Below are 21612 nucleotides of genomic sequence, written 5' to 3'. Positions count from 1 at the left end.
TGATGAGGACGGAAGAGATGAGAATGAGTAGAGTGAGGATATGTATTCATTGATGCGTTTGGTAACCTCGCCTCCAGTCGCCCCCCCCCACCCACCCACTCACCCCACCCATCACCTCGTTCGTCTGCCTGTGTCCCTCTTCTTAATCTTTCTGTGTCGCCCCCCCCCTCCCCCCTCTCCTCGTTCGTCTGCCTGTCCCTATTCTTCATCTTTCTGTGTGTCGCGTCGAGATGGTTGGATGGTTGGATGGTTGTATGGGTACGGAGCGCCGTTGCCCTGTTGCTTCTTCTCGGATTGCGTCATCTCTGCTGCCCTTCTTCCTCACAAACTCGCAGATTCACTCACTCATCCACCTACTCATCCTTTCACTCACCCTACGCATTTACTTGCGGGGGTTTACTCATTCATCAATTTAGGTTTATACGCTCACTTATTCATCCGTTTGGTCTCACAGATGTGTTCACTCACTCACTAATTCATTCATCCATTTAGTCTCGCAGGTTTTACTCACGCACTCACTCATCCATTTAGTCTCACAGTATTTACTCACTCACTCACTCATTCATTCATCCATTTAGTCTCACAGGTTTACTCACTCATTCACCCCATTCACTCACACACGAGCACCGCAGAATTCCTCTCTCCCCATGGATGTGAGATGTGATTCTACGCCTCACAATGGGGATAAAAAGAAGAGATGAAAAGAGGACATGACAGGGCGGGGAGGGGGGGGAGCGATTCTAGGGGATGTGATTAGGGGGAGGGGGGATGTGATTAGAGGGAAGGGGGGAGGGGGGATGTGATTAGAGGGAAAGGGGGAAGGGGGAGGGGATGTGATGTGATTAGAGGGATGGGGGAAGGGGAAGGGGATGTGATTAGAGGGAAGGATGGGGTGTAGGAGGATAGGAAGGGGAGGGGAGGGGGAGAGGAGGGAAGGGGAGAGACTACACCTGCGAAATCAGGTTCGTCTTACCTGTTCATCAGCGTGGGTGCGGATTGCGGATTGCGGATAGCGGATTGTGGATTGCGGATTGCGGATAGCGGATTGTGGATTGCGGATTGCGGATTGCGGATGGCTTGCTCGCGTGGTCGTGGCGGTGGCCGATGGCATGCGCTTGTGTGTCTGTTTGCGGAAGGCACTGCGCTCAAAGTGTAATGCTGTGTGCTCGGACGTGTGTACATTTTGCGTGTGCATGTACGTAGGGATATGTATGCCTGTGGATAGATGTGTACATTTTGTATCTGTGTGTGCGTGTGTGTGTGTGTGTGTGTGTGTGTGTGTTCAATCATATGTTTACTTATTTAATTTTATATTTACATGTTTCCTAACCTTTTTTTCTGTTTTTACCTTCCTCTTTTACATATTTATATGTTTGAAATATTTTTTGGAATGACTTAGCTTTTTTTATCGTATTTTATACTCTCGTATTATTATTATATCTCTTTATCCTCCTTGCTGCTTCGCACTTTTTTTCGCCTCTGCTGCTCTTTCCCTCTGTCCCTCTCTCCCCCCCCTTTTGCTCTTCATTAACTTCATTCTCTCTCTCTCTATCTATCTATCTTTCTTTTTATATGTATATGTATGTATACACACACACACACACGCACACACACACACACACACACACACACACACACACACACACACACACACACACACACACACACACACACACACACACACACACACACACACACACACATACATACACATATCCGCCTTTCTTCTCTCATTGCCTCCTTCCTCCATTCGTCCCCATTCATCTCTCTTTCCTTGCCTCCCTCCCTCTCTTCTATTCCTCTATTTCTCTCTCCACTTCCTCTGTTTCTCTCTCTTTCTCTCTTCACTTTCCCTGTTTCTCTCTCTTCCTCTCCTTGCCCCTGCTCCTCCTTCCTCCTCCTCCTCCTCCTCCTCCTCCTCCTCCTCCTCCTCCTCCTCCACCTTGCCCTTTGATATCGTTTCGGCCCCAGGACGTAAGCGCGGAGTATATATATTTTTTTTACCTCCCATCTCGGTTAATTAGTTAATATGGAGCCACGCTTTAATGAATCGCAAATATTGGCTAATTTCTGTTTCTTCGTCTCTCAGAAGTTGTAGTGTTTAACAGCTTTAATTAAGCAATTAGCCACTAATTAATTGATGGCATAGCCGGGTTAATTATTCAAGCAAGTTTACCCAACGTTTGGAGGCTGCCAGCGGCTTTCGGTGGGGTGGGGGGGAGGGGGAGGGTGGATGGGGGTAAGGGGTAAGGGGTAAGGAGGTTAGGAGGGCAGGGAGGTGAAGAGGGGCAGGGGGTAGGGGGCAAGGGGTAAGGGGGAAGGGGTAAGGGGGTGAAGGGCCGCCCTCAAACCGACTCGTAGCTGTGTGCAGCTGTAACGGTACCAATGAGTCTTGTGTGTCTGGGGCGATGTGGTTTGTCCTGTCGCGTATGTCTGTCTGTCTGTGGCTGTTTACTAGGGATAGGGTGGACTGGGCTCTTGTGTATGTGTGTCTTTCTCTTTCTCTGTCTGTCTTGTGTGTGTGTCTGTCTGTTTATCTCTTTTGTTTATCTGTCTGTCTGTCTCTCCCGCCACCGGTCTTAATGAGGAGCTCCGTTGTTTGGCGTTTCTACGTCTGTTTGGGTCTTTGCCGTGCGTCGTTTGTTGGGGATTCGCGGCTCTTTTGTTTTTGGTATGAGTTTTCATGTGTGGTTGTGTGTATGTGGGACTGACTGTGACTGCCCAGCTGTGACATGACTCTGGTCTTCTGTTTTGACTCCGAGGCCCTCCTACGTGTGTCTCTCTCTTTCTTGGCTATGAGCACAGGTTTATGATGGGTGGATGGGCCGATTTGCTTGATTGAGTATAACCTGTGGTGTGTGTGTGTGTTTGTTTGTTTGTTTTGTGTGTGTGGGGGGGGTCTGTTTGTCTGTGCGTATATGCGTTTGTATTTGTGTGTGTGTGTGTGTGTGTGTGTGTGTGTGTGTGTGTGTGTGTGTGTGGGTCTGTTTGTCTATACGTATATACGGTTGTGTGTGTATATGTGTGTGTACTTACTGACTTCCTTCCGATCCCATTATGGGATGGAGGCGACACGCGTCCCCCGAGCCTACTCTCAAACCCCCTGAGCTTTCTCCGACGTCACTCGCCTCTCTTCCCCTTCCCTCCCTCCCTCCCTCCTCCCCCTCCTCCTCCCCATCCCATCCCATCGTCACCCCGTCACGTCCATTGAAATCGTCCTTTCAGATTCCCCCTCTTCATTGCGTATTCATAACCAATCATAGAATTAAAATCAACTGCAGGGGTACCATTCTCCCTCTCCCTTTTCCCCTTCCTCTTTCCCCTCTCCCCTCTCCCCTCTCCCCTCTCCCCTCTCCCCTCTCCGTTTCTCCCTCCCTCTTTCTCTTTCTCCTTTGCCTGCACTCCCTCTTGCTAGCCTACCCCTTCTTCTTCTTCCTCCATATCCTCCTCCTACTCCTACACCCTTCCTCCTTTTTCTCTCCTCTTACTCCTACATCCTTCCTCCTCTTTCCTCTCCTCTTACTCCTACATCCTTCCTCCTCTTTCCTCTCCTCTTGCTCTCCTTCCTACTCTTCCTCCCCCTACTGCCTTACCTCTTTCTCCTCCTCTTTCCTCCCTTCCCATTTCCCTCCTCCTCCTCCTCTTTCTCGTCTTCCTCTTCCTTTTTTTTCCTCCTCCTTCGTCTTGCTCCCCCTTCTCTCCTCTCCTCTCTTCTCCTATCCCATCCCGTCCCATCCTGCCCCTCTCCCTCCCTCACTACCTTCCCTCACTACCCCCCCCCCCATCCGCCTATCGGGCTTTCATCGCCGCTAATTCCCGCTATTGATTTCCCGTTCGTGTTTAATCTCCCGCCGCCGCCGCCGCCGAAGAAGAAGAAGGAGTTATGGCGGCCCTTGTGTGCGGCGGCCGAGGAAAGTGATGAAAGTTCATTGGCGCTCATTCACACACATCCCTCCCCCCTCTCGCCTCTTCTCCCCATCCTCCCCATCCTCCTTTCCCCTCTTCCCTCCTTCCTTCTTGCCTCCCTTCCTCCTCCTCCGCCGCCGCCGCAAATGGTGACAGGTATGGGCGGGAAGGGGAGGGGAGGGGGTAGGACCGCAGGAGAGGAGGGATGAGAGGGGGGGGTTAGGTGGGAGGTAGGGAGGAAGAAGTATGAAGTCTTTTTCTTCTCTGTAATTATATTGGTGTCCTTCCTCTTGTCCCGTTCTCCTCCTCTCACTCCCGCGCCCTCTCCCCCCCTCCCCCCGGGGACTCTGACGATGACATTTCGTGGATTTTTTTTTCTTTTTTTTTTTTCTTTTTTTTTTCGTGGCGTCCTTGCCGTGGCGCTCATTCGGGACGGTGGCGATGGGCGGCGTGCGATTTGAAGGGCGATATGTCGGACAAGGCGGCGCGGCGGCGGCGGCGGCGGCGGGGATGGTAGTTTTGGTAAAGGCATGTGGTAGCTGTGGTAGAGCATGCATATTTCAGCAAGTAATCTGTGTTAGGTGGAGTGGTGGAGACCGCGGGCAAACACCGCTCTCTCCAGGCATTCATCCGCCAAATGCTTCTGTCAACACGACCCTCCCGACGCTACCAGTGTTGCCAACACCACCACACACCTCTTCACCCCTGGAGCACCTGATCCTTGTTCCGCCGGGGCGCACCTGCTCCCCCTGCCTCGCCGTCCTGTGGTGACCGGTCCTGTCCTCCTGCAGGACGATTAGAAATAGATACTAGAAATAAGAGCTTCGTCTCCTAATGCATCTCTTGGGTCTCCCCCTTGCTGTCCATTAAGCCTTGTTTTCCTCTCCCGCAGGTAAAGGAGGTCCTCACGAGTGCGTGGTGTGCAACGCCCAGCTGGAGCACTTCGGGCAGTCGCGTCCGGTGGCGGCGGGCCAGGCGTCCCGCTACGGCCTGTCGGAGGCGCACCTGCCCCCCAACCCCCGCGTCTGCACCTCGTGCAAGTGCCGCGCCACCAGGGTCAGGGTCAGGCAGTAAGTGTCACTCACGTCATGTTGGCTTCCCGTTGGCCTTGCCCTCGAGCCTCAAGGGCCGAGGCGGTGTCGCGTTGTAATAACCCCGAGGTGTTTGTGTGGCGATGTATGCTAATGGAGAATTGTTTGTGCGGGTTTTGCAGGTGTCCCATCCCGACGTGCCCCACGCCCAAGTGGAGAGGCAAGCGCCTGCGCCCGCTCCCGTCACGCTGGGCCGACCTCCCGCCCCAGGTCAAGGAGCCCATCATTAAAGAGTTCCGTGAGTATTGCAGGAGTGCCCGAGGAAAAGCACAGTTTTTCTGAACCGTTGTAGGAAAACCTTTCCCACCTTTTTGAATGTCGTGCTCTCGCTTCCCCGATCATGTGCCTAGCCTCGACGCTGATATCACACAGCGCTCTGTCAATATTGCAAGAGTATTTGGATCCCTTTTTGTCCTTCCTCTTTTCCTGTTACCCCTACTCTTCTCCCTCCCATTTCCTCCCTTCTCCTTCCCTTCTTCCCCTCCCTCATGCTCTTACCCTCTTACTTCTTAACCCCCTTCCTTTTCTTTTCCCCTTCCTGCTCCTTTCCCTTTTCTTCTTTCCCCGTCTTTCTCCTTCCCCCTCCCCCTCGCTCATTTTTCTCCTATCCCTTTCCCCTTTCTCTACAGCATCTCCCAACAGATCTTCAATGGCCTTTGTCTCCCCTTCTCTCCCCTTCCCGTTCCTTCCCTTTCGTGTCCTCGCCCCGCCCCTCCCTTTCATTCCCATCCCCTCCCCTTCCCCGTCCTCTTCTCTCCCCTCTCCTCTCCTCTCTTCTCTCTCCTCTCTCCCCCCTTCCCCCTTCCCCCTTCCCCCTTCCCCCTTCCCCCTTCCCCCTTCCCCCTTCCCCCCGCAAACCCTCCCAACACTACCACCCCCCATCTAATCCCCTGCCCGTCCCTCTTCCGTTGCAGAGATCCCGAGCGACTGCACCAAGTGTTGCTCTGCGTGTCACAACCGTATCACCCGGAAGCTTGGGCCGGAAGCGGAGGAGCCTGTGGACCCGAGCCGCTGGTCCGACGAGGACTTGGATGCCCTCCGCGCGGCGCTCAGAGAGGTGCGGAGGAGATGACGGCCTTTTTTATGATGATGATGATGATTATTATTATTATAATATATATATATTTTTTAATGATTGGTCTTTTTTGGCCTCGTGTGTGTGTGTGTGTGTGTGTGTGTGTGTGTGTGTGTGTGTGTGTTAGAGAGAGAGTGTGAGAGAGAGAGAGAGAGAGAGAGAGAGAGATATTGTGTTTGTGTTTGTATTTGGAAATCTTTCTCTGGTGATTTCGCAGCTCTAATGTCTCTCTTCCCCCCCCCCCCTCGTCTACCCAGGTCGGTTGCCACTGGTCCAAGGTCGCCGAGCGGGTGCCCAGCAAGACCGAAGGGCAGTGCAAGAGCTTCTACTTCAATTTCAAGAAGAAATACAAGTTTGACGAGATCGTGGCCGAGTACCGCAAGGCGCGAGGTAAGGGCGGCCGAGGCAGATCAGGCCGTTTCGTTTTCATTTTTTTTTTCTTCTTCTTTTTTTCTTCTCTCTTTACTTCCTTCTCCTTTTTTTTTTTTCTTTTTTTTTCTTTTTTTTTCGTCTTTTTGAAAGCGGTTTTTCGCTTGATATGCACATTAGTCTTTTTTTTATCATTGTTGTTGTTACTGCTGTTATTATTATTATTACTATCATTAATGAGATTATTATTGCTATTGTTATTATTACTATCATTATTATTATTATCACTACTACTACTATTACTATGATTGTTGTTATTATTATAGTCTTTCGTAAATTTGGATTGACAGTAGTTTGAAAAAATAGGTTTATGTAGCATCTTGTAATTGTTGTTTTTTTATTCTCATTTTCTTGTGTTTTTTTTCTCTCCTCTCCCTTCCATCACATCCTTACCATCTCTCCCTTCCAACCCCCCTGCTCTTACCCTCACACCCTTTTATTCCCTACCCCCTTCCCCCTCTTTCCCCCCTACCCCCCCTTCCCCCCCTTGGCCGTCTCGTAGGCAAGGGAGACGGCCCCCCTACGGTGACGGACGAGGAGGAGAGCGGGTCGTCCACGTCGAGTTGCGACGAGGGCCCCCTGCCGGCCCTCCCCCCTGGCCCGGACTCCGACACCACCTCGGCGCCCTCCCCGGGCCCCGCGCACCAAAACAATATCGATGGTGAGGGAGAGGACTGCGAGAGAGAGAGAGAGAGAGAGAGAGAGAGAGAGAGAGAGAGAGAGAGAGAGAGATCGGAATCGTGTGGATGTGTGTTTGTGGATGTGGATGTGGGTGTTTGATAAATGAGTCCCGCACGTTGCATGTGTGAGCGACTGAGGTTTTGGTGCGCTTGTGAAGCTGTGACATTGGAAACCTAACGGATTGACCGGAATGAGTAACCGTGTCGTGGATGAGTGAGTGAGTGAGTGAGTGAATTGGCGAGTTGGTTGATAGCGGAGCGAGTGTGAAAAAAAGAGATTGTTTTTGTGCGACTGCTTCTGCCTGTCTTTCTGTCATTCTTTTTGTTTGTTGCCATGCGTCTCGTACACTAATGTTTGTCTCACGTGAATGTTGAGCAGAGGGGATGAGACAGATTCGGGATATAGCGTAGCCCTTTAGCTCTGTTGCAACTTGCTAGTTTATGCATGTGTGTAGCCATGTTGATGAAGAGTACATGCTAGCTTTATTTATTTTACCATCATGCAGTTCCTCATGAAATCTCATTGCCAAAGAATGACTGATACAAATATAATATGACGACCGAGTCTGAGTGTGATTACTAACGCCCCGTCCCCTCTTTCGCCCTGCAGAGAAGCGCGAGGCGGCGGGCGCCCCCGGCGAGGGCCTGATGAAGGAGCCGCCGCCGCCCGTGGCCCCGCAGCCGGCCAGCGTGCGCGAGGACTACGACTCGTCGGCCACGGCCAGCGCCGACGAGGGGCAGAGCGGCGCCGGCCGGGATTCGCCCGAGGTGCAGCACATCCCCCACCCGGGCGAGCGCAAGCCGCAGCACCCGCCCGCCCACGTCAAGCCCTCGCCCACGCCTCCCACCAATATAGTTCAAAACCCGGATCCCAGCAACGTGCGGGACCTCATCTACATCGCCATCGAGAAGTCCCTGGAGGACCCCTGCTCCTCCAACATCAACTCCAAGGACCCCCCCACCATCGAGTCCATCCTCAAGGCGTCGAACTTCGGCCGCGGCCAGCCCCCGCAGCCGCTGGCGGCCCCCGCGCGCCGCGACTTCCACCGAGAGCAGCGGCTGCCCGCGCCCGGCAGGTACAACGACCCCCGCGACGGCCTGCCCCCCAGCGACGCCAGCGCCTTCGACGCGCAGGACACGCAGTGCGAGGGACTCGATCTCAGCGTCCGCAAGCGGGACCGCTCGCCGCCCCCGAAGCAGCCCCCCTCGCACCACGCCCACCCGCCTCACTTCCACCACCCGCCGCAGCCGCACCAGTCCCACCAGCCGCCTCCGCCGCCGCCAGCCGCGCCGCTGTCCCGCGACCTGCCGCTGACGGTGCGGGGCGGCGCGGAGCTGACCATCACCAGCAAGGAGCCGCCCCCGCAGGCGCACTCCAACTCCAACTCCAGCTACAGCAAGCCGCCGAGCCACGAGCCCTGGTCCTACGCCGACCACCACCGCAACAAGTCGCCGTCGGCCTTCATCGCGGACTCGCGCGCGCTGCCGCACCCGGCGTCCTCCATCATGACCAACGTGGCGCCCAGCGGCGCGGCGCCCCTGGTGTACGCCACCCACGTTCGGCCGCAGCACACGCAGTCGTCCAAGAGCAAGCCCAGCATGGCGCCGCCGCCGCCGCTGACCGTGCGCAGCCAGCACCCGGCGCAGCAGCTGGTCAGCGTCTCCTCCAGGATCTCCGTCAAGGCTGACAAGCCGCTGCACGTGGGCTCCATCACGCACGGCACGCCCGTCAACCCGCCGCCCATCGTGTCGGTGCCCATCACGCAGCCGCCGCGCTTCGACATGATGCCCAAGAGCGGCATGGGCAAGGAGGGCGGCTCCATCACGCAGGGCACGCCCATGCACCACGAGCAGAAGCGGATTTCCGGCAACCTGTACAAGGACGTGGTGGGCGTGGTGTACGAGCCGCGGCCCGGCAGCGGCGTGGAGATCATCCCGCGGCCGTCGCTGAACCCGCAGTACGAGCGCGAGCACTCGTACCGCGGCCCGCGCCCGCCCATCTCCTCGGCGCCGCCCACCACCACCTACCCGTACCCCAACTACCCGTATGCAACCCGCCCGCCGTACTCCGAATCTCAGATCAGCTCCCGGCAGATCATCGCCAATGACTATCTCACCTCCCAGCAGATGCACGGGCGGCGCTCCGTGTCCGAGAAGGAGGCGCGCGTGTCCCCCCGCGGGCGGGACCACAGCCCCCAGAGCGACCCCCGCGACCACCGCACGCTGCCGGGGGCCACCTCCGTCAGCAGGATCATGGAGCCCCGGGGGGTCGACCCGCGTGCCATCGACATCCGGACGGTCGACCACCGGCCGCCGGACCTGCGAGGGATCGACCACCGCATGGCCCACGGCATGGACCCCAGAATCTACTACCCGGCAGGGCCCCCGCACGGCTCCTACCAGCCGGCGGCGCAGCCCTCGGCCCCCGTCTACCACCCCGTCGACCGGGTGTCCAGACCTCCGCCTTCCCCGGCATCCGCTCGTGACGCTACGCCCACGCCCCCCACGAGCGACCCAGCACCCTCGCCTCATGACTTCAGGTCTCCGGGTGTGTCGACGCCCACGCCGCCTCCCAGGGTGGGCGTGATTCAGCGTCGGCCAACCAGCAAACCCCCCAGCCACGCCGTACCGCCCAAAAGCATGTCGCCGCAGCTGGAGCCCAACCGCTACTCGCCGCGCCACCCGTCGGGCTCGGACAACTTCCACGCGTTCGTCGACATCGCCGTGGCTCAGCGCAGCAACGTGGGCTACGCCATGGCCGAGATGAGACGGGAGGCGCGGCCGCCGCCCCACCACGAGAACCGACAGCTGGAGGGCTTTGAGAAGCACTTCACGGACTCCGTGAGAAACGTGCGCACCATAGACAGGGACAAGCACGACGGCCGCGCCCCGCCGCCGCAGGGGGAGCGGGCCTACTACGAGGCCGTGGACAGGCACAGGATGGCCAAGAACCCCGACGGCGGCAAGGCCAACCTGGAGGCGGAGGTCGCCCGGGACATGGCCGCCTGCTTCAGGAAGGACGACCCCAAGAACGCGCAGGCGCAGAAGCACCGGAACCCCGACGAGACGATGACGGCCGCCAACCTCATCGACCGAATCATCACGCAGCAAATTAATCATAATAGTGGGGACTGCGGGACTGGTGGAGGGGGTGGAGGGGGCGGGGGAGGATGTAGTGGAGGCAGCAGTTGTGGAAGTAGTGGTGCTGGTGGAGAGAGGGGAGGCAGTGCCGGTGGAGGAGGACAAGGCGGAGGAGGAGGAGGCGGGGGCGGTGGCGGCGGTGGTGGCGGTGTCGGTGGTGGAGGAGGAGGTGGAGACCAAAGGACGTACAGACGAGACGGTGAAGTTGCATTGCAAGTGGTCGAGTTGGACAAGCGAGTGCGATCTCCTGCCGCGCCGTTGAACAAGGAGAAGGAGGTGGTGATGGTGGAGGACGGCCCCGAGCCCCGACCCCCCAACCCCGTGAACCACAAGGAGGGCCTCGGCGCCAGCCTCCACGCCGCGTCCCACCACCCCGGCTCGCAGCCCAAGTCGATGCAGGCGCACCTGGACCAGATGATCCACCGAGAACTGTCCAGCGGGGATGGGCGCAAGATGGGAGCTCCGCCCATACCTTACCGGTCTTTCGAGATCTTGCGCACAGAAGGGCGGCCTCTAGTCGGGTCAGGCGGCCCACCTGCCGTGACGGTTTCTCAGGTGGGTTACGATCCATGGAAGATGCGTGGCCACGACAAGGACAGTGGCAAGGAGCGACTCGAATCTCGCTCGCCTCACCGCCCACCTCCCACCACGGCGCCACCCACCTCCCACCACCTCTCTGCTCAACATTTAGCGCCGGATGAACGACAAATTATCCGGATTGCCCAGCCGGTGTCCCCCAGACCGGATCACAAAATGCGAACGCCGCCGGCAGCTCCAGCAGGAAGCTTCCCGGTGGAGCCCATCTCGCCCCCCACGTCGTCTGCCCAGCCCCCCTCAGACCTCAACCACACCGACCCCAACCCTCAGTGGCAGCGCAAAAGACCCTACCCCCCGCCACCCCAGTCCAAGGAGGTGTTCGAGTACGTGCGGTGTAAGATTGCTGAAGTCATGAGAACTCCGGAAACGCAAGAGTCGGACAAGCAGCGCGTGCACGACGACCGGCGCCCGCGCTCTGGCACGCCCGTTTCCCAGCACCAGCAGCAGCCTCCCCCTCCCCCCCCACAGCAGCCGGCCCCTCAGCAGAACGCTCACTACGACATGGAGGACGCCGCCAAAAAGAGAGCCAGATTGGAGGCTGCTGAGCGGCCCCCGTCGCGCCCACGATCCACAGGTGGAGACATGGTGCGCGACAGACGCGAGGAGGCCGTCGCCGCCGCCGCCGCTGCCGCCGCCGCGCGCGAAGAGGTGGCCAATTCTCCACAGTCAGACGAGATGGTGATAGACGAGTCACCGCGCGACTCCCACCCACCCTCAAAGTCCGGCGGGGACCTGGGCGGGAGCAAGCCAGGGGGGCCCAAGGGCGGCGACTGCGGGGGAGACCGCCCCAGTTACCCGCCCGCTAATACAGTGTCGGGAAGCCAGTATCCGTACCCGTACTCCGGGTACCGTGGACACGGAGGGCCGCCAGGTGCACCTCCTCCCGCTACCACGGCCTCCACCACCAGTAGTAACGCCAGTAGCGGCCGCCACGCCCAAGGCTATGAACCTAGTGTTGAACCCGTGAGCGATGACGAGTGACGATTATGATCCCTGGACTGGTCGACTGCCGTGATAAGTGTTATCTGTGATCTGTTTTGTGGACTAGTGTTGTCAAGCCGCACTCTGGTGTACAAAGCTACCCCAACTGTATGTGTATATACGAGTAAGTAGGTGGTTTGTGTTAATACTCAGGCTCTGGGTGTGGGGCTGCCTCATTGATTACAGGCCCGTGTGTCTACCGTCATTCTGCTGCCCCGCCACCGTCCGTCTCCCCCCCCCCCCTCCCCCTCCCTCTCCCCGTCCCCGTGCGTCGCCCCCTCTCTTACTAGTGATCTCTTCCCCACTACCGCCGCAGCCCTCAAGTATTTATCAGTCTTGCCCTTTCTCGTCGCCATCCCCAGTGCTGACCCCCACTGGATCATGACACCCCAGAACCTGACCGGCCCTGCCCCCGCCCCCGCTCTGGGCCTCCCCCCGCCCAGCCCATCCTACACCACCCGCCCCTGCCCCTCCCCCTTCCGTGGATAGTGGTGACGGCAGAGGCCACACAGACCATGGTAGAGAACAAAGCTGTCCTCGCCGGGCAGCATCGGCGCCCACCCGCTGCTAAAAATTCAGACAAGTTCATTCCAAAGCCCCCGCAGACCGGCCTGGCTGGCGTGGGGTAGTCCGATGTGTACAGACCTTCCACTTGTTGAGGGCGACGAGGGAGGGACACCCGCGCGGCCTCCCGCCCCCCGCCGCCCTACTCTCACATCATACATGTCAGAAATGTTATTTTTGTTGAAATAAAGATGCTCAAAACTTGTAGTTGTCTCCCAATCATTCTTAGGAACTAGAGAATAAATAAAGACGCGCTCGGATTTCGCGCTCTCGACATTTATTATTCTCTCTTTTTTATATTTGTTCTTTTCCCTCTTCCCAATCATCACCATCTCTTCTCTTCCTTTCCATTTCCGTTTTTCCCTCGCCCTCTCTTCCTGTCTTTCTTTCTCTCAATCCCCCCCCCCCTCTCTCTCTCTGTCGACTTTCACAAAAAAGATGTCATGCAATAAACAAGCTCTACAAATTTAAGCAATTACCATGGCTCAACAAAATACAAATGGATAAAACAAAATATGCAAGAACATTTAAAAAGACCCATTTGGTTGTTACATTATTAGTTTATCCATGAATTAATAAAAAGCGGTCTTGTAAACTACTTCTATAATTAAAGGAAAGTATAAGTGGAGCTTACTAACACGCATATTACAACCATTCACAAATTGTACGGGCATCCAAAATCACGCTGAAAGTTTTTGAAGTAGAATTTTTTTTACTGGAAAACGACAGCACGAGAGGCATTGAATTTCATGAGAAAATTATTTGACATGTTGAAAAGGCTTTTGACATTGAATTTGCCTCCCCCCCTAAAATAAAAAATAAAATAAATAAAAAAAAAATATAAAAAAAATAAGTAAGAAATTTGGCCTGACCGGAAATAGGTAAGCATCTCTAACATTCATTGTTAAAAAGGAATCTCCACTCATGTTTTAATTTCATGCAGAATTAACTTGAGATTTTTAGACCACTAAACAAAGCCATTGGCATAAGACGAAAAGTTTTAACCAATGTATGAAACGAAATGGGATTCGGTGTTCGCAAGTGGAACAGAAGAGAGCAAGACCCCGACTCCCACACAAGAAAAGAAAAAAAAAATACATATATATATATACACATAATCAAAGATGATATAAACAAAATGTAATTTAAAGCAAGAGCAATCATGACCATGGGGAGAGAAAACGGAGTTATTAATCAATGGAATGAAATGGAACTAATGAAATTAGTCGTTAAAATAGTCGACTTGAACATTGTGGGAAAAAGGAATGAAAAAGCTTTTAGAATGTGTTCAGTTGGATATTACTAATGATAAATGATAATCATCTTGGGAAAGAAAAACTACATTAAATGTGATAGGTAAGAAATTCGCTTATGACCTTGGGATGTTGGCACGGCTGAATTTTCTTCCTTTGAAATTGATATTTAATAGAATGAACACCTTTACTAGTCGGATATTAAGAAAATATGAATTGTTATAAGAAGGGCATTAAAAAAATTAACAAAGGACCAGTAAGGCGGAAAAGAGTTGGAATTGAATGTGTTGTTCGTCAAAGCTGCTTTAGATTTGAATAAAATAATTCTACATTATCTGCATCATTTTTGGTGTGTGTGTGCGTGCGTGCGTATGGTGTCTCTCCACAGGGTACTTGTGAACCTCCATTTTTTTCTCTTTGTTGGTCAGTGTACCGAAATCAGCACAGTTAATATAACAATTGAAACTAGGAATAAATTAAAGAATAACATTTGTATTTGTTCAATTCATATTGACTATAAGGATGATGCAATGCTGAACCTCAAATAGGAGCACCGCAGAATAGGAAGGCAAGGTTAACTTAGAGGGGTTCTGGCATAATTTTTCTATCTCACACTTTGAGTTGCGTCCAGCAAGGATATTGACCCGATAGCCGGGAACATTGAAGGTTAAACATTAAAAAGAAAACTAATAACAACGATATATTACGGCAATATCACTCGAATGCAGACACTATGCGAATTTCAGGATTCTTCCCGCTTACAACGACAAGGGCGTTATATCAAAGTTCCACCAACAGCCGATAATTAAGTTGCACGCCGTCCGCACCTACCGGCGATCGGGCAAAAGCTAATCAAGCTCTTCGTATATCCGGGCAAGATACAGCTTGGGTTGGTCCGTAACTGAGAATTAAAAGCCAGTGGTGAACATGCCATATCTCGCCAAGATACAATGTAATGGAAGTTTTTTGTCCTTTGCTAAATATCGGTAAGCAAGGATGCTGCGTCCATTTTGTTAATTAGAATGCAGTAATAGGCTAGAGGGCCATAAAATAAAATTGATTGATGTATATGGCTATTAAGTTGAATGTTCAAAAAGAAAAATAATAACTAACGAACTGTGAAGTATAATGGAAAAGATATTTTTTTTATTAACCATTCATGGGGTTTTCTTAAGTGATTATATAGCTTAGTATCTTTTTTGTGAAAAAAAAATAAAAAGGGTGAGTAAATGTACATCCATCTATTCTTGTCAATTAGTGCCAATATCTAGGCAGTTTTAATTACATCACAAAATGGTATCTCTAATTTACACATGAAAATCAGTATTGAATGGTACCAGAGATTTCCATTTTTTCTGGATCCACTAGCTGACTGACTTTTTAAATATGTGTACCACTGGTTCAAGGATTTCAATTAATTAAATCAAAATCAAATTTATTTTCTACAGTGTTAACACCTTTTTTGAAACTCAATCTTTTCCCAGTTGAATTTCTTACATCTTTCTAGACATTTGCTATAGTAATATACTATTGACTTTATAGTATATCTGATTGCAATATTGCACAAAGATAAACACATAATCTTGCTGTAGGACAGTTCTCTTACTTTAAAACTCTCATTACATTTCTCTCTACTTCCTGGCATAAATTCCAACTAAAATAATGAAAGGATATTCAAACCACACACATATCATAAATAATTTAATTCCTTCACTGCCTCCAAGTGCCATCAGACAATAAACTAGTTGAAAGTAGGGAAGACTAAAGCTACCTTGACTAGTGTGAATTTACAGCCAAGAACTGTTACTCTGCTGAACAGTCCGAGGAGTTCCCAATAACAGACGAGTACATTTCGTTATTTCTATGTGACAGATACTCGTTAGAAAACTGAATATAATCTGTTGTGGTCCATATTTTACAAAAAATATTTCTGGACTACCATTCACCAATACACTATCAAATGTTAACATATTAGGTCTTCACTGGTATTCTTATATCAATATTATTTTTTTCTTGGGTGTTACAAAAGAAAAAAAATATATATACATGTATATATGTATATGCATATACATACATAAACATTTTACAAACACTGAACAACATCTCTCTCTATAAAAAAAAAAAAAAAAACATGCTCTAGAATGCATTCATCAAGCAAAAGCCTTCTTTACCGTTCATCAATTTTGATAAGAATAAAAATGGTCGAGACTCCTTATAAAATAGTTCTCGAAACCTCTCACTACCTCCACATAGCCTGGACTTCACCACCAACAAAGCACTGGAATCTCCACTTATTGGTAATATCCTACATTCTCTTTAACATGACCAGTTTTGCAGGAGTTGCACTCATCCTCAATTAAACTAGGCAAACAAGGCTGCACTCATTCACCAGGCCATCAAAGTGCCTCCCTCCAATCTTGAAAGGAAGCAGAGGAGGAGAGAGAGAAGAGAGAGAGAGAGAGAGAGAGATCTTCAGTGGGCTCACCCAATAAATAAAGATTTTTGCAGGCAATGGCTCCTCTTGCCTTGATCGCTTGCCTTTGATTAAACCCATCAATATCTGCGCTGTTAGTAACTAGCCTTTAGTGCAGCCAGAATGCCTCTTCGGAAATGGTTACACATACATGTTCTAAGTAGATAATCAATATCTAGAAACAATTTGCTTATATCATACATACATAAAAAAAGAAAAAAAAATCCACCACCTAATATCATGCACTGACAAACATACTGCTCAGTATTCTAAAACAGGACTAAAAGTATTCAACACTGGCACGGAAGTCTATAAAAACCATTCAGAGAAAATGTATGAAGCATAAGAATAAAATGATAAAAAAAAGCATCTCTATGAGAATCATTCATATATGACTGTGAAGTGTAAATAGTTTTTTTTAACAATGAAAAAAAATAGTACATGAATCAATAATATTTAAATAATAATAATAAAAAAAAATCATTCAATTAAAGCAAAATTACACTCTGCTTGACTTACTATCACTTCTGTAACTCCCAAAACATTTTGAAACAAAATTTCAGCCAAAACGTGGCAATCAAAGTTTAATTCACATTATTTAGGACATCTGTAGTGCAAATCGCTCTGTGGTTTCATTCAATGTCAGATGAAATAGGATTTGTAATGACACCTCCCATGCAAATTTTGACCGGTATAAAATATGACAGATATACATTCATTATATATATATATACATACATACAAGCATATGTACACATACATATACATATGTATACATAATGCACAGTACATCATAACTGAACCTGTTGCCTAAATTCCAAACTCGGAGACATGAAATACATCCATTCACCCTCATACAGCTCGGCAACTCATTCTGATTAACCCACTCACGACGGGGGCATTCCAGCCTTGCATGTTACAATGCTCTCGAACGCTTAGGCCTAAATCAATTAAATGACTGGCACCATATAGTGCCACCCGGCAACCAGACCCTTGAATGAGCGGTACCGTAGTGTACCACCCGTCCAGAGAGGGTTAACACTTGAACACCCTCACGCTATGTAGGGAACATCAAAAGCTTAGATGGGCACCTCTATCCACATCAGGATCACCTACAGAAGTATAAATAGGAATTACCATAAGAAAAATGGTAAATAACTATGCAAAAAGCCCCTCCCATACTGACCAGTGAAAAACAAAAACTCTTCATCCCATGTGCTGAAGAGAACCAGATCTCCAGTAGAAAAATACCTCCAATAGAAAGACCTTCCAGCACTACTAAGCACACTGACTACGGGAACAGTGCTTCCTAGAACTCTCATATTTCCCGATTCTGATTCAGCGCTTTCATTCCACAGAAGCAGAAAAAGACTCTTTGTTCCTTAGATGCCGAGTTCATGACACTCCGTTCTTGTCGGTCTTGATACGAGCAACTTTTTGGCAAACTGAAGGCTATCGTACTCTAGTGTTTCGTTCGGTAATAATATTTGTTCTCAGGTGCCTTTTAATTGTCAACTGCAAGAGCTACCTGCTATCTATCTATCTATCTAATTTCACAAACTTGAGATTTTTTTTTCGTACATAAAAGTGGACTGCCTGTAAAACACATAGTTTTGTAGATATGCATAAATCAACACCACATATTATGCAAAGCTCTGTTTTACATACAAAAATTTGTACATATCTTTGTTTTATTTTTCATTTCATTATTTCATATTAATTTTTTTCAATAGAAAAAACAAAACAAAAACATAACACACTATTTTAAAATATGATAGAGGGTATAATCCATAGACTAAGTATGCTATGCGTGTGTGAGCATGTGTGTGTACATGTATATTTGTGTGAATGTTTGAGTTTATGTGTGTACACCTTATTATGTCTTTAAATATGTATTCATAAATGTTTACCTATGCACTTGCATATAGTTATATATATATGCATTCACTGAGGTTTTAAGTGTCCACCTATCTCTACACATTCAATCACATATGGATATATATGCATTCATTTCTGTTTATGTTATTATACATAATTCATGTATGTTTACATCTGCACCCTTATTTCTCTTAACTACTCATGTAACAACTTGGAAATTACAGATACATAATCATTATGCATAGATTCATATACATATGCATATGTTCAACCTACGATAACAGTTGTTTCTCCACTTTTTAAAAACATCTTCAATGCACTCGCTTGGACATCTTAATAAAGTATTCCCATTCTCATAATTTCCACACTTAACTTAAGTATTGCTTTAACTTTTCTTGCGCAAGGACATACATACGTACAAGTATGTATAGTCACATGCCACAGGCCCACATGCATTCAGGTATGGAGTGCACTCATCCATGTGGAACTATATGCATTCATACAAACATACACACACAAGAATAAATAAAAAGATAAATAAACATGAAACCAGACAATTAAGCAAGAAAAAAGACTGGCATAGAGTGACAGACAGACAAATGGACTGTTTACTAGTTTTCCAGTTAAATCATTTTTTACCTCAAACACAATTCACAGCCTTGAAATATTACAAATGGCATTTCAAAAATTACATGAGAAAAGGATGTGCTTGAAGTTATGATTTTCTATGCCCAAGCACTTCAGTATTGTCCAGTGACATATCATGTATACACTTCTTTATATTACCAATGCCTATCTACCAACCAACAATTCTAATTTGTAATTCCAAATTGTAGAAAATTGAGGTTCAGATCATTTTGGCCAAAAAAAAAACAGAAAAAAAACAAAAAACCCTATGTATAAATCCCACTTTCAGAATAACAAAAACACAAATCTAACTGCATTCCTATTCACAACTTACACTTAAAATTAATGCCACATTCTTTAGTACAAGTCATTAGTCACATTAGCTTGCAAAACAATATATAAAAAGATCTTTTCCATCTTCCTTTACCAGAGATCACAGCACAAGCAGGGGGAACAAAGTGTTATCACAGCAGAAAGGTAATAATACCTTTACCTTTCTTGTGTTTACATGGTTGTTGATAAAAGATTGTATAAAAACATTTAGGATAATGTGGAAGGACTGTCTACACGTCTGGTGTGGTTTTCCAATAAGAAAGTTTACATCAATAACTTATGAGAGGAATGTTCTACCCAATTTCCTTTGCTGAGGTATGTAAAAGCTAACAACTGACAACAATGCTGGTCCCATCCCAGTGGAGGGCACGGACAATATCACAAGTTTTCTGGAATCTCCGTTTTACAGTTCCCGTGTAGGATTTTGAACTCGCCCGTGCAATTGAAATACTGGTCGAACACCAACTGATAGCTTTTGCTCCTCCACCACTCGCACAACTGTCGGTTCCAGCCACAGGGGAGAGTGTAGAAGAGCTCAGGGTGGTCAAAGGCAATGAGGGTGTACAGGTCCTGATCCCCTAAGTGGCCTTGGAAGCTGTACTGCTTCGTCTTCTCCGTGAGCGTTGATCGAGACAAGTATCTGCCTACAAAAGGGAGACACGCCGTCAGATATGCGCCATAGCGACTTGGGGTGGTTTAAAAGGGAAATGTATATGGAAATTCATACTAATAGAATGAGAACAATTGAAAATGTGAATACACTGCCTTAGGCATGGGAACACCAGTCTACTACCTAAACTACAGATTTGAAAATTGTTTCTTACTTCCATTAATCATATTACGAAGAAATAATTTTATATCAATGGAAAAAATGACAATAAAGAACAGTACACCCTATTATGATACACTTCCAGGAATTAAAAGATATCAACAGTTCTACTCCTACTTAATGAATGGTCTTAGAATTCTACAAATAGTGAGAATTAACTATCTTGATTAAATATTAATATCTTCAATCTGTTATGAATGAATCAAATTGACAAAGGGAAGTTACAGCATTCATTTGAATTTCCCCAGACAAAATATGCCTCTAACAAAGGTAAAGATAAAGACAGTGAGAGAGGAAGAGGAAAGAGAAGGGGAGGAAAGACAAGGGAAGAGAAAGGAAAGGAAAGGAAAGGAAAGGAAAGGGAAGGAAAGGATAGGAAAGGGGTTGGGTATGGGGAAGGGAAAAGAAAAGGAATGAACAGGGGGAAGGGTATGGGAAAGGGGAAGGTGAAGGGAAAAAGGGATGGGTATGGGGAAGGGAAGGGAAAGGTAAAAGGAAAGGGCAAGGAAAAGGGTAAGGGGAAGGAGAAGGGAAAGAAAAAAAAGAATGGGAAGGGCATGGAGAAGGGGAGGGGAAGGAGAAGGGAAAAAGGGAAAAGGGGAGGAGGGGGGGGAGGAGGAGGAGGAGGAGGAGGAGGAGGAGGAGGAGGAGAGGAGGAGAAGGAGGAGAAGAAGGAGAAAGAGAAAGAGAAAGAGAAAGAGAAGGAGAAGGAGAAGAAGAAGAAAAGGAAGGAAAAAAGAGAGAGAAAAAAAAGTAGACACAGAATTGACAATAATGATTTTCACCAGATATATAAAGATATATAAAGTAGGAGTAACAGAACAAAAACACAAACAACAAGACCAAACAACAGAACCAACACAGCATCACGTACTAATGATCTTCGAGTTCCTGAGCCTTTCGATGTCCACCAGCACGATGCCGCTGTTATAGCCTGGAAAGCCCCCCTCGCCCGGCGGACTACCCAGGTGCGTCTTAGGGTTGCTGCGACGGTAGAGCGAGAGGAGGTGGAGGTACACGGGTGACTGCTCTAAGGCCATCCCCATCACGTTGGTTGGGCTGAAGCGCTCGAAGTGGGAGTAGAGCTCGGCTATGTCTCCTTTAACCTGCGGATAGAGAGGGAAATGTAGTGGGAATGAGATAATAGGCAAATTAAAAAAGGTGATGATAGAGAGAAAAATAAGAGGGAGGGTGGGAGGGAGGGAGAGGGAAGGGGGAGGGAGGGAAGAGGGAGGGAAAGGGAGAGGGAGGGAGGGAGGGAGGGGAAGGGAGAGAGAGGGAGAGAGAGTGGGAAATAGAGTGAGAGAGAGAGCAAGATAGTGACAGACTGTCTCGTTTTGTAAATTAATTGTTAAAAAAAATAACAAATAGATAAAATAAAGTAAAAAGTTACATAACTCATATTTTCTTCCCTATAAGCATCTTAACAGAGATCAGAAATGATAAGTTGCTTAACTTCTATTCCCTTATTGGGACTATTTAGAAAGACAGATGGAAAAAATATGAATAAGAGTATATGCAGAGGTAGCCTAATAGAACAAAGTTATAAGCTGCTGAACTACACTGTAAAATATGAAGGCAGAGAAAGGCAAAGTAATAGACAAAGGATAAATATCAGAAATGAGATTCAACTAAAATCAAGTTTAATGGTGAATATTTTACACACTATTTCTTTTTAAGTCTTTAGATGAAGTCTACATGTAGACAGAAAATTGTTAATGTCATTGAACATCAAGCACATTGCTATTGATGAGT

General features: G+C 48.8%; 2 protein-coding genes across 8 annotated transcripts in view; one reads left to right on the top strand and one right to left on the bottom strand.

Moving 5' to 3' along the window:
• Smr (nuclear receptor corepressor smrter) overlaps positions 1–12667 on the top strand; it is a 31978-nt gene extending 19311 nt beyond the window's left edge. For 4 of the 7 annotated variants that reach the window (XM_086546661.1, XM_086546660.1, XM_086546657.1 and 1 more), the window contains 6 exons: positions 4799–4978; positions 5113–5235; positions 5912–6054; positions 6330–6462; positions 7004–7162; positions 7792–12667. In XM_086546661.1, the coding sequence (XP_086402787.1) occupies positions 4799–4978; positions 5113–5235; positions 5912–6054; positions 6330–6462; positions 7004–7162; positions 7792–11900 (4847 nt within the window). In that variant the 3' untranslated portion in view covers positions 11901–12667. The remainder of the gene's footprint in view (positions 1–4798; positions 4979–5112; positions 5236–5911; positions 6055–6329; positions 6463–7003; positions 7163–7791) is intronic. The other 3 variants (XM_086546662.1, XM_086546659.1, XM_086546658.1) reach the window with 1 other exon arrangement.
• Positions 12668–15405: 2738 nt separating this feature from the next.
• Xxylt (Xyloside xylosyltransferase) overlaps positions 15406–21612 on the bottom strand; it is an 11371-nt gene continuing 5164 nt past the window's right edge. The window contains exons 3-4 of the mRNA XM_043011518.2: positions 20732–20963; positions 15406–19672 (exon numbers count right to left, since the gene is read on the bottom strand). Of these exons, the coding sequence (XP_042867452.1) occupies positions 19407–19672; positions 20732–20963 (498 nt within the window). The 3' untranslated portion in view covers positions 15406–19406. The remainder of the gene's footprint in view (positions 19673–20731; positions 20964–21612) is intronic.

Source organism: Penaeus japonicus, unplaced genomic scaffold (assembly GCF_977035675.1).
Source record: "Penaeus japonicus unplaced genomic scaffold, GWHDUDI00000001_assembly GWHDUDI00000018, whole genome shotgun sequence".
Classification (NCBI taxonomy): domain Eukaryota; kingdom Metazoa; phylum Arthropoda; class Malacostraca; order Decapoda; family Penaeidae; genus Penaeus; species Penaeus japonicus.
The sequence above is the reverse complement of the archived record's forward strand: the minus strand, read 5'-3'. Positions and strand labels throughout refer to the sequence as shown.